General features: G+C 41.0%; 1 protein-coding gene across 7 annotated transcripts in view; it reads left to right on the forward strand.

The window, feature by feature from the left end:
• LOC124047886 (nebulin-like) overlaps positions 1 to 13332 on the forward strand; it is a 99847-nt gene that overhangs the window by 7814 nt on the left and 78701 nt on the right. For all 7 annotated transcript variants that reach the window (XM_046368246.1, XM_046368238.1, XM_046368223.1 and 4 more), the window contains exons 4-23: positions 6 to 113; positions 252 to 461; positions 619 to 723; positions 1499 to 1603; positions 3037 to 3141; positions 3263 to 3370; positions 4096 to 4212; positions 4867 to 4968; positions 6761 to 6868; positions 7297 to 7401; positions 7863 to 7961; positions 8885 to 8989; positions 9259 to 9366; positions 9494 to 9607; positions 9904 to 10101; positions 10316 to 10423; positions 10649 to 10747; positions 10996 to 11100; positions 11320 to 11427; positions 12432 to 12743. In XM_046368246.1, the coding sequence (XP_046224202.1) occupies positions 6 to 113; positions 252 to 461; positions 619 to 723; positions 1499 to 1603; positions 3037 to 3141; positions 3263 to 3370; positions 4096 to 4212; positions 4867 to 4968; positions 6761 to 6868; positions 7297 to 7401; positions 7863 to 7961; positions 8885 to 8989; positions 9259 to 9366; positions 9494 to 9607; positions 9904 to 10101; positions 10316 to 10423; positions 10649 to 10747; positions 10996 to 11100; positions 11320 to 11427; positions 12432 to 12743 (2529 nt within the window). The remainder of the gene's footprint in view (positions 1 to 5; positions 114 to 251; positions 462 to 618; positions 724 to 1498; positions 1604 to 3036; positions 3142 to 3262; positions 3371 to 4095; positions 4213 to 4866; positions 4969 to 6760; positions 6869 to 7296; positions 7402 to 7862; positions 7962 to 8884; positions 8990 to 9258; positions 9367 to 9493; positions 9608 to 9903; positions 10102 to 10315; positions 10424 to 10648; positions 10748 to 10995; positions 11101 to 11319; positions 11428 to 12431; positions 12744 to 13332) is intronic.

Genomic DNA, 13332 nt, shown 5'->3' on the forward strand with positions numbered 1-13332 from the left:
AACAGAACAAGTACCGTCATGCCTATGACAAGGCTAAGGGGAAACCCTATGCCATCACGGCTGACACCCCTGAGATGATGAGGATCAAGAAGGCTCAGGAGCAGCTGTCTGAGGTATGGAGGCCTCCATTCTCTTCTATTCTGTCCACTTTTCTGATAGATATCATATATCTCAGTCTCAGTCAATTTCATGTTTTTTTTAAACAACAACTTTATTTTATTTTCTAACACTTGACTCATTGCCCCTACCAGGTGAAGTACCGCATGGAGGGCAATAAGGTCAGGTGTACCAGTTTGTATGATGGGGAGGCTAGAGAGATCGCCCATGTCAAGCATGTCTCTGAGCTGATCAGCAAGGTTCTGTACAGGGCAAAGTGGGATGAGACAAAGGACAGATACCTGCTGCCCCCTGATGCCCCGGAACTTGTCCTGGCTGTGAAGAACGCTGCCAACTACAGCAAGGTATCGTCATACTGAACCCTACTCAGTCGTATGAGATTATAACAATATTTTATATGTAGATTACTCAATTAAGATGACATTTTACTCAAAAAAAGGCAGCTAACTTGGTAGCTAAAAAGGCAAGCTAACTTGTCATTTTATTTTTCTGTGTGATCAGAAACTGTACACAGAGCAATGGGATGAGGACAAGACCATGTGCTATCCTTACAGCGATTCTCCAGAGCTGCGCAGGGTGGCCAAGGCACAGGAGGTCCTCAGTGATGTGAGTACAGCAACTTCAAACATATATTGTATTGTATTGTATTATATTCTTTACTTAACTACACTTTTACTAGTAATTACAACAAGTTATTATCAGTGTTATTAGATCAGTTGTATCAGATATTAAGATAGTTATGACTTAACAACATTAATTTCTTACTATGACTAACTGTTGTCAATCATAAATATCCTCCTAAACAACAATATTCCCAGAATACAGTCTCTGCGTCAGTCAGTCAGTCCGTTGGCAGAGCCATGAGTGTGGTGGTTCTCTTTGTAATTCACTTAGAACAATTAATTGCTCACATTGCTGAAAGGCGTCCTACATCAATCACACTTCAGAAAAGTACAGTAACCACCCATCTTTTAAACCCTCTATTTTTTCTCTCTGAGCTTGTAGTTTTCTGTTACTCAGATGTCCTATAAGGAACCAGTTCCTTTGAGCAGATGAATAGGATGCAATTAAAATGGTCACTGCTTTCGCTCTTTTTTTAAAGTGAGCTTCAGGTTTCCACTGATCCAGTTCATTTGTTTATCCAATTTATCCAATCCCCTATCTCTGTGTCCAATAACCATGAAACTAGAGGTCCATCTCACCATTCTGTTCTGTTTTTCTCCTACTCTGTTCTGTTTTTCTCCTACTCTGTTCTGTTTCTCTCCTACTCTGTTCATCTCATCATTCAGTTCCTGTCACCATTCTGTTCATCTCAATACTCTGTTCATCTCAACCATCTGTTCATCTCACCATTCTGTTCTGTTTCAACCCTACTCGGCAGATCCTGTACAAGAAGGGGCATGCTGAGCGAACGGCAAAGTACACATCTCTGGCTGTCCCTAATGATATGGAGCTGGCCAAGAAAAATTTTGAACAGCGCAGTGACGTAAGTGCCCCTACACACACACACACACACACACACACACACACACACACACACACACACACACACACACACACACACACACACACACACACACACACACACACACACACACACACACACACACACACACACACACACACACACACACACACACACACACACACACACACACACACACACACACACACACACACACACACATCACCATTCATCGACGATGGCTTCTCTGTCATTGTATCCATCAGTCACTCATCATCCTTGACAACATTATCATGTTGAAATGTATCATAGCCCTCAGCTATCGAGTCCTGACAGAGAGGGCAGGGTTGCTGTCAGTAACTGCTTGGCATGGGTGAAGTCTCACACCCCTCCAAGTCCCTCTCCAAGCCCTGCCGTCCCCAGCCCTACTGTCCCCAGCCCTGCCGTCCTCAGCCCTGCCGTCCCCAGCCATGCTGTCCACAGCCCTGCCGTCCCCAGCCCTTCTGTCCTTGTCCCTGGGAGACAGAAAGGGATAACTGGCACCTGCTCCATGATATTACTGGAGGGCAGCAGCCCTGTTCTGGACACAGAAAGGGAGCTCCATGATATTATTGGAGGGCAGCAGCCCTGTTCTGGACACAGAAAGGGAGCAACGTATCATTTTGTTTAGAATTATTTTTTAAGGAACATTTTGACTGATAATATTTGTTGTCTTTCTTGACTGTTTCATACCATATTTGTGCTGTAGTTATTGAGGCAAATCTTCAGTTCTTCTTACTGTAGTTATTGAGGCAAATCTTCAGTTCTTCTTACTGTAGTTATTGAGACAAATCTTCAGTTCTTCTTACTGTAGTTATTGAGGCAAATCTTCAGTTCTTCTTACTGTAGTTATTGAGGCAAATCTTCAGTTCTTCTTACTGTAGTTATTGAGACAAATCTTCAGTTCTTCTTACTGTAGTTATTGAGGCAAATCTTCAGTTCTTCTTACTGTAGTTATTGAGGCAAATCTTCAGTTCTTCTTACTGTAGTTATTGAGACAAATCTTCAGTTCTTCTTACTGTAGTTATTGAGGCAAATCTTCAGTTCTTCTTACTGTAGTTATTGAGGCAAATCTTCAGTTCTTCTTACTGTAGTTATTGAGGCAAATCTTCAGTTCTTCTTACTGTAGTTATTGAGACAAATCTTCAGTTCTTCTTACTGTAGTTATTGAGGCAAATCTTCAGTTCTTCTTACTGTAGTTATTGAAGCAAAGCTTTAATTCTTCTTATTGTAGTTATTGAGGCAAAGCTTTAATTATTCTTATTGTAGTTATTGAAGCAAAGCTTTAGTTCTTCTTACTGTAGTTATTGACGCAAAGCTTTAATTCTTCTTATTGTAGTTATTGAGGCAAAGCTTCAGTTCTTCTTATTCTAAATTACCCCAATGTCTGACTTTTCCTTGCCTTTATCTTGCAGCTCAAATACCATGAGGACTACAACAAGAACGTCAAGGGCCACTGGTGTGAGACTCCCTACATTGAGGTGGCCGTTGCCAGGGCAGCTATGGACAACCTTAGCAATGTAAGAGCCCGCTATCGTGTAGCATATGATTAGTTATTGGCATAGTAACATAACATTGTGTTCATCAAATCATAAAACATTTCATATCTATATTTAATCCATTTGTCTTTTTTCATTTCAGAAAATGTACACGGCTGCGTATGAGGACATAAAAGACCAAATCAATTTTATGCAAACCGAGACGCCAGAATACAAACAGCACAAGAAGGCTGGTCACGCTGCTAGCTCGGTGAGTCTATAAGCCCTCAGAGGAACATAAAGGAGAACACACACACGACACTCACACAAAAAACACACACACACACACACACACACACACACACACACACACACACACACACACACACACACACACACACACACACACACACACACACACACACACACACACACACACACACACACACACACACACACACACACACACACACACACACACACACACACATCAAACCAACTAGCTAATCAACCAACCAAACAGCCACCTACTGCTTCTCTCAGAGAAAGGAAGCAGGGTAAGTGAGTGTATTTTTATAGATCCATCTGATGCGACAGCAGGCAGATCGACACACTGGGTTGACCTGTGACCTTGTCTGATCAGAGCATCAGTCAAAACCATGACTCTTTTGTCACGCAGACATCAGGATGTGTCCACACATGTTCCGTACTCAGATAAATGACAAATAGTTGTCTTGTCAGACAGTAGTTGAAAGACATTTAGACTATGCCGTAGGAAGTAACAAAACTCTAGCTTTCGTGAAGGAGTCACTGTTTCTTAGCACTTATCAATCAAATGTAAACACTCTTCACACCGTGGCTTCATTCACATACCAACGCATGCTGACATGTCAATCCAAAACCTGCTATGGTGATGAGTAATCGTATGAACCTTTCCATGAATCGCTTAAAATTAACACATCATGTATTGACTTGTGCCCATTTTTCTCTCCTCAGATCAAATACAAGAAGGATTACGAGAACAGCAAATCGGTAGCTGACTACAACGTTCTCCCAGCCACAGACAACCCTCTGCTCAGGCAGCTGAGATACGCTGGCACCATCGTGAGTGACGTAAGTGTCTAAGTCGGGGAGACTGAGCCATTGGTCCAAACAGGTGTCATACTGAAATAGACAGAAGTTACAGGAAGCTAAACAATCACGTCTCTTCTATGAGAGGCAGTCATTAGTTACAGAAAACCATTCAGTATCCCATCCCATGTTCTAGCTGATTACAACAGTTATCTTTCATCTCCGTTCTCAACAGTCACTACTCGTGATTCAAATGAGCTTGTAGAGTGTTTATTAGTACACTTTTAGCTAGACAGTTGGCAGTTTGTTAGACAGGGTAACGGTTTTAACAGCAGATTCCCACTAGTTAAGTGGTAACGGTGAGTAATGGAGAACCCCCTTTAACTTAATCATCATATTACTAGGGATAATTCTGACAACGTAGATGCCTGTATACTATAGTTAACCGACTGGAGGTGTAACATGACCCCAAGCACTACTTTAATGAGTCTACTTAGTTACTAGTCACTCACTATCAATTTGTGTTAAAAATTACTGTAGCTATTCACAGAACCTTATATTTGGATATAAGATCCTTTTGAAGAAGTTCATCGATTGAAAGCCAAATAACTTTGATTTGTATTTGAGATATATAACTCTAGTTTTAGTGTCATTATTTTCTGTTCAACATTTCTCCTCTGATCACTACCTTTGCAGAAAGTCTACAAGGCCAGCTATGAGAAATCGAGGGGGTCAAGTATCAACTACTGTGACACGCCCAAGTTCAAGATGGACTCTGTTGTACAACAGTTCAGTGACGTGAGTATTCCCTTCACCGATGTTGTTGATAATGTTTTTAATGTTTTAATTGTTCAACAAATCATTGTACCGTAAGAATGGCAGCAACAAGCTTAACTGAACTTTCAAAGTGGATTTCCTTTATTCATTGTACAGTTGAAGTCGGAAGTTTACATACACTTAGGTCGGAGTCATTAAAACTCGTGTTTCAACCACTCCACAAATTTCTTGTTAACAAACTATAGTTTTGGCAAGTCGGTCAGGACATCTACTTTGTGCATGACACAAGTCATTCTTCCAACAATTCTTTACAGACAGATTATTTCACTCATAATTCACTGTATCACAATTCCAGTGGGTGAGAAGTTGACTGTGCCTTTATCACAGCTTGCAAAATTCCAGAAAATGATGTCATGGCTTTAGAAGCTTCTGATAAGCTAATTGACATCATTTGAGTCATTTGGAGGTGTACCTGTGGATGTATTTCAAGGCCTACCTTCAAACTCAGTGCCTCTGCTTGACATCACAGGAAAATCAAAAGAAATCAGCCAAGACCTCAGAAAAAGATTGTAGACCTCCACAAGTCTGGTTCATCCTTGGGATACATTTTCAAACACCTGAAGGTACCACGTTCATCTGTACAAACAATAGTACGCAAGTATAAACACCATGGGACCACATAGCCGTCATACTGCTCAGGAACGAGACGCGTTCTGTCTCCTAGAGATGAACGTACTTTGGTGCGAAAAGTGCAAATCAATCCCAGAACAACAGCAAAGGACCTTGTGAAGATGCTGGAGGAAATATGTACAGAAGTATCTATATCCACAGTAAAACGAGTCCTATATCGACATAACCTGAAAGGCCGCTCAGCAAGGAAGAAGCCACTGTTCCAAAACCGCCATAAAAAAGTCAGACAACGGTTTGCAACTGCACATGGGGACAAAGTTCATACTTTTTGGAGAAATGTCCTCTGTTCTGATTAAACAAAAATAGAACTGATTGGCCATAATGACCATCGTCATGTTTGGAGGAAAAAGGGGGAGGCTTTCAAGCCAAAGAACACCATCCCAACCGTGAAGCACGGGGGTGACAGCATCATGTTGTGGGGGTGCTTTGCTGCAGGAGGGACTGGTGCACTTCACAAAATAGATGGCATCATGAGGAAGACAAATTATGTGGATATATTGAAGCAACATCTCAAGACATAAGTCAAGTTAAAGCTTGGTCATAAATGGGTCTTCCAAATGGACAATGACCCCAAGCATACTTTGAAAGTTGTGGAAAAATTGCTTAAGGACAACAGGGTCAAGGTATTGGAGTGGCCATCACAAAGCCCTGACCTCAATCCCATAGAAAATTTGTGGGCAGAACTGAAAAAGCGTGTGCGAGCAAGCAGGCCTACAAACCTGACTCAGTTACACCAGCTCTGTCAGGAGGAAAGGGCCAAAATTCACCCAACTTATTGATGAAAGCTTGTGGAAGGCTACCCGAAACGTTTGACCCAAGTTAAACAATTTAAAGGCAATGCTACCAAATACTAATTGAGTGTATGTAAACTTCTGACCCACTGGGAATGTGATGAAAATCTTTCTTTCTACTATTATTCTGACATTTCACATTCTTAAAATAAAGTGGTAATCCTAACTGACCTAAGACAGGGAATGTTTACTAAGAATAAATGTCAGGAATTATGAAAACTGAGTTTAAATGTATTTGGCTAAGGTGTATGTACATTTCCGACTTCAACTGTATTGTTTGAGGCAAATGGATCTTACATGGATTCATGTGTACTTCTTGTCCCCCCTCACAGGCACATTATAAAGACAAGTATGAGAACGAGGTGAAGGGCCACTATATTGGCAGCTATGAGGATATCTACACACAACACTGCAAGAAAATGGAGGAGATCAAGAGCGAAGTAAGTGGTGGTTTTGTCTAGTTTTCTCCTCTATTACATGGATAAGAGTAAGACATTGGTTTTGTCTTGTTTTTTATTTTTTATTTTACCTTTATTTTACTAGGCAAGTCAGTTAAGAACAAATTCTTATTTTCAATGATGGCCTAGGAACAGTGGGTTAACTACCTGTTCAGGGGCAGAACAACAGATTTTGTACCTTGTCAGCTGGGGGATTTGAACTTGCAACCTTTCGGTTACTAGTCCAACACTCCAACCACTAGGCTGCCGTTTGCTCCTCTATTACATGGATAAGAGTAAAACATTGGTTTTGTCTTGTTTTCTCTTCTATTAAGGGAGTAGGGTGTCATTTGGGATGCACACATTGTATTTTTACTGTACGACAGGTCTGAATGATTAGAAAGTAACAGTCTTTTCTTTTGTCTTTTCAGCAAAACTACAAAGCTGATTATGAGGACATCAAGACAAGATGTTTCTATCCTCAAACCATGTCACCAGAATATGAAGCTCATAAGAAAGTTGCCCAGTGTAAAGATGTAAGGAAATGGTGGAAACTAGAACCAGTCAGTTGCAGTATGATGAGCATGGACAAGACCTTTCCATTGAACATTAGATTGACAGAATGATTTGATTTTGGTTAACATTGTCTTCATTTTGTTCTTGGTATTGATATGATATATTTAAGCAATAATGCACGAGGGGGTGAGGTATATGGCCAATATACCATGGCCAAGGGCTGTTCTTGTGCACAATGCAACACGGAGTGCCCGGATACAGCCCTTAGCAGTGATATATTGGTCATATACCACAAACACCTGAGGTGCTTTATTGCTATTATAAACTACTTACCAACATATTTAGAGCAGTAAAATGAACCGTTTTGTCATACCTGTGGTATACAGTCTGATATACCATGGCTGTCAGTCAATCAGCATTCAGGGCTCGAACCATCCAGTTTATAAACTACATCTTTCATGTGTGTTGTTTCATTTTGCAGAAAGTGTACCGGCAACATCCAGATACGGTGAAGTTTACGCAAGTGACAGACTCGCCTGTTCAAGTGCAAGCTGCCATTAACGCCAAACAGCTGAGTGACGTATGTATTTAACTTTTACTACAGACCAGACGATTATTAAGTTCAATATTAACTAGTTACGCTATAGAATTACAATTACATCTGTCTGTCTAGCTTAGAAAATAGGTATTTTGACCTCAGTGGGACAACCTGTTAAAAATATGTGACATCATTTTGTTAGAGTTTATGAACAAATGCTGGAAAAGAGGTGTCGGCTGAGCTGTTGCCATGACACTAAAGGTTCTTGATAGCTGTTGCTTGAAAATGTGCTCATTCATCTACACAGCACTTTTTGTGTTTGTTTATTTAACTGTATTTAACTGGGCAAGTCAGTTAAGAACACATTGTTATTGACAGCCTACCCCGGCCAAACCCGGACGACGCTGGATCAATTGTGTGCCGCTCTATGGGACTCCCAATCACGTCCAGTTGTGATACCGCCTGGATTCGAAACAGGGTGTCTGTAGTGACACCTCTAGCATTGCCAAGTCACAGTTGTAAATGAGAACTTGTTCTCAACTGGCCTACCTGGTTAAATACAGGTGAAATTTAAATAAAAATCTTAAACTGAGATGCTGTGCCTTAGACCACTGCGCCACTCTGGAGCCCCACATAACCCAGCTGTCTTCCTGCAAACGCCATGGAAACCAGAGCCCTATCTCTCTCTCTGTAGTATTAATAGCAACATGCGTTCAGTCTGATTAAAATAACCCCTAGTCTCATGAGAGGAGGGGGGGCTGACAGTTGAGACAACTCTTGGCTTCCTACTCCTCACAGACAGGCAGCACTGCCCTCTAGTGGTGTGAAACAACCCCGGTAGTACTCATCTTGTTCACCAGGAGTCACTTTAGCTCTACTCAGCTCTATGCACTGCCAACAGTACATTTTACCTGACTGTGCTGTATTTTCATGTGTATTCATGTGGTTCTTCCTCTGTTTTCCAGCTCAACTATCACGCAGCGTATGAGTTGGATAAGTTTAAGTGTTCCCTGCCCCCAGACTACCCCTTCTTCATCCAGTCCAGAGCCAATGCATATAACCTTAGTGATGTAAGTGCAATTCTGTTGACGATAATGTTGGTCATGTTCTGTTGGTGATTATGTAGAACATTTTATTTTTGTGATAATGTTCTGTTGATGATACTGTAGCAAATGTTTTTAATTGAATTTGTTATAAGGTGATTAGAAAATTCTGTGCTTCTATTGACATCATTTCACAGTCATTGTATTCGGTTATTGTTGACCCTCATTGGATAAACCCTCCTGATCTTTAATTGTATGATACTAATATCCTAAAAGTATTTATTCCCTCTGTGCAGAGTTGTTATAGGCATGAGTGGGAGAACGTGAAAGCCAAGCAGTTCGAGGTCAAGGGTGATGCTATCTCGATCCTTGCAGCCCGTGCCCACACAAACATAGCGAGTGATGTGAGTAGGCATGCACTGAAATTAACATCTACACATACATGTAATGTTATTGTTCATACTGATCAATGCTGACTGTTTCCTTTTGTATCCTGTGTAGTAAAGGCCTTGACATGCTCTTTGCCCTCAGGTCAAATACAAGAAGGAATTTGAGAAGAATAAGGGAAAGATGGTGGGAGCCCTCAGCATCCATGACGACCCCAAGATGCTACACTCCATGCACGTGGCCAAAATCCAGAGTGATGTAAGTCATTTTCCTTCCCAAGGACTACAGATTAGACTACAAATTAGCTGTCTATCAAAATCTGGAACATTTACAAAAATGTTAGTTAAAGTACATTGTCCCTGTCAAATAAACCTAATAAAGTAAATTCCACTGAGTTTTGGTATAAAACAGAAAGATGAGGACTGTGTCTGTCAGTTTGAAAGGGCTATTAGGGCTCACTGTGACTCATCTCAACTTTATATTAAGTAAACACTTTTTTGTCATGGGGCGAATGTCGTGCCTCACCTTCTAATTCTCTCAAACTCTCTCCACAGCGCGAGTACAAGAAGAACTATGAGAAGACAAAAACCAAGTACATCACCACGCTGGACATGATGTCTAACACCCTGGCCAAGAAGTCCCAGGGTATCGCCAGCATGGCCGGCTACAGGACCATCCACAACCGCTACCTCCTTCCTCATGACGCCATGTCCCTGGACCTGGCCAAGAAGGCCAACATCATCCAGAGTGACGTAAGATTCATCTGATGGATTGATCAAATTGATTGATTGATTGGTCTAATAGATTAATTGATTTGTTTATTCATGTGTTCATTAATTGATTGGTTTGGCTTTATCCTAGTAAACATCTGGGGAAAAGGTTATAATAGCATTGCAGCATTATACACAGTGTAAATATAAGGAAAGTTATTCTCACACTACTTTATGACTCCTTCCTTCACGACAGAATGAATACCATTCAGACTACAACAACTCCACCAAGGGCTCTGGTTGGGTCGCCTTCGGCTCCATGGAAGTGGAGAAGGCCAAGAAAGCTGGAGATATCCTCAATGAGGTAGCTACCACTACAAGATCTAGTTTAATATACCGGTCTATTTGTCATAATGCAGTAAATACAAAGGACGCCGTACTCACCAGAGCTCTCACAATAGAAACAGCATTAGTTGTATTATATTTTTCATTGTGTAAAGTTTTTTCTCGCCTTGACAATTTAAAAACACATGAAAATTGGTTTCATCTGCTTTGACATAATATTTGTACCCTTGATCCTCCACTTCAGAGAAAGTACCGTCAGCACCCAGACACTGTCCCCTTCACCTCCATCGCTGATCACCCCGTCATGATGCAGGCCCAGGTCAACCAGATAATGAGGAGTGATGTGAGTTGTATTGCATGATAGTATGGACATTGTGATCTGTCTTCATTCCCGAACACAGATTCATCTCAGTGCTGGATGAAAAAGCTATTTCAACTGAGCTTCTGTGTCGAGTAAACTGGGTAATTCATGAAGGTTACGTGCTGTATTCAACTTAGTTTTTATATCAGTAATTCATTTCTGTGGATGGAAAACCTATTTTAGGGTTTGTGTAGCTACTAATTTGAATGAGTATTCTTCTTCCCTTGCAGCTTCACTACAAGAAGGGTCTTGAGGAGATCCACCAGAAGTACTCGCTGCCCCATAATGACCCCCAGTTCCTTCAGGCCAAATGCAACGCCTACAACATCAGCAAGGTATTGTCGACCAAGACTGATAACTTGTGCCTTATATTCATATTTCATTTAATGAATTATCAAATGTATTATCGTCGCCTGCCAACTACTCTACAGTGTTTAGACATCTTTCCTCTCAATGCTGCTGTGCCTTCTTGGGTGTACGTAACATGCATTTAATGTGTTATACTAGTGTCTCATGGAAATAGTGTATTCATTTACCGTATTGGTTTATTTCAGAACTACTACAAGCAGAGCTGGGAGGAAACCATTGCAAAGGGCTATGACATGAGGCCAGATGCTATCTCTGTCATCCATGCTAAGCACGGCAGACACATTGCCAGTGATGTAAGTACACAATAAATTGCTAGAACAACATCAAATCGAATTTGTTTGGTCGCATACACATATTTAGCAGATATATATCTAAATGTTTGTGTTCCTTGCTCCAACAGTGCAGTAATATCTAACAATACACACACATTTTAAACGTAAAATAATGGAATTAAGAATATATATATATATATATATATATATATATATATATATATATATATATATATATATATATATATATATATATATATATATATATATATATATATATTAGTCAACAGTTTGGACACACCTACTCATTCAAGGGTTTTTCTTTATTTTACTATTTTCGACATTGTAGAACTATGAAATAACACATATGGAATCATGTAGTAACCAAAAAGTGTTAAACAAATCAAAATATATTTTATATTTGAGATTCTTCAAATTAGCCACCCTTTGCCTTGATGACAGCTTTGCACACTCTTGGCATTCTCTCAACCAGCTTCATGAGATAGTCACCTGGAATTTAAATTAACAGTGGTGCCTTGTTCAAAGTACATTTTTGGAATTTCTTTCCTTCTTAATGCATTTAGGACAATCACTTATGTTGTGACAAGGTACAGTAGGGGTGGTATATACAGAAATTAGCCCTATTTGGTAAAATACCAAGTTCATATTATGGCAAGAGCAGCTCCAATAAGCAAAGAGAAACGACAGTCCATCAATACTTTAAGACATGAAGGTCAGTCAATCTGGAACATTTCAAGAAATGATATACTGTACATATGAAGTGGGTAAAACAGTATGTAAATATTATTTAAACTGTGACCAGCGTTCCATTATTAAAGTGGCCAGTGTTCCGTGACTATGTACATAGGGCAGCAGCCTCTACGGTGCATGGTAGAGTAACCAGGTGGTCACACTCTATTAAGTTCAGGGTAGGGTACTGGGTGGGGGCTATACAGTATGTAGTCCACATATAGGCTACGTTGAATAGTGTCACATCTGATTATTATTTTACTTCTTCCTTTCAGATCCAGTACAAGAAAGACTATGTGAAGGCAAAGGGCAAACAAATCGGCTGCCGCACTCTTCAGGACGACCCCTTACTGGTGCACTACATGGAGGTGGCCAGGTTGCAGAGTGACAAGAACTACAAGAAGGACTACCACAAGTCCAAGCTGAAGTTCCACTCTCCAGTTGATATGATGAGTGTTGTACATGCCAAGCACGCCTCCACAGTGCAGACCTTTGCTGGCTACAGGAAGATCCAGCACCATTACAGTCTTCTGCCTGGGGCCATGAACCTTGAGCTGGCTCGCACCATGAACACCAATGCCAGTGATGTAAGTAGTTTGACTCCTACACAGGGAAAGAACAAAATGATTTCCCGCACTGGCCTGAAGGGCTAGTAGACTGTGATTTTCTACCAGCACAGGTTATATTCTACTAGCCCCAGTTTAATTCTACTAGCCCCGGTGACATTCTACTTGCCCCGGTGACATTCTACTAGCCCCGGTTACATTCTGCTAGCCCCGGTGACATTCTACTAGCCCCGGTTATATTCTACTATCCCCCGGTTACATTCTACTAGCCCCAGTGGCATTCTACTAGCCCCCGTGACATTCTACTAGCCCCGGTGACATTCTACTAGCCCCGGTGGCATTCTACTAGCCCACATTTTACTAGCCTCGGTGACATTCTACTATCCCCGGTTACATTCTACTAGCCCCCTGACATTCTACTAGCCCCGGTGACATTCTACTAGCCCTGGTGGCATTCCACTAGCCCACATTCTACTAGCCCCGGTGACATTCTACTAGCCCCGGTGACATTTTTACTAGCCCCGGTGACATTTTTACTAGCCCCGGTGACATTTTTACTAGCTCAGGTGATATTCTACTAGCTCAGGTGATATTCTACTAGCCCAGGTGA

This window comes from Oncorhynchus gorbuscha, linkage group LG01 (assembly GCF_021184085.1).
Source record: "Oncorhynchus gorbuscha isolate QuinsamMale2020 ecotype Even-year linkage group LG01, OgorEven_v1.0, whole genome shotgun sequence".
In the NCBI taxonomy this organism is placed as follows: Eukaryota; Metazoa; Chordata; class Actinopteri; order Salmoniformes; family Salmonidae; genus Oncorhynchus; species Oncorhynchus gorbuscha.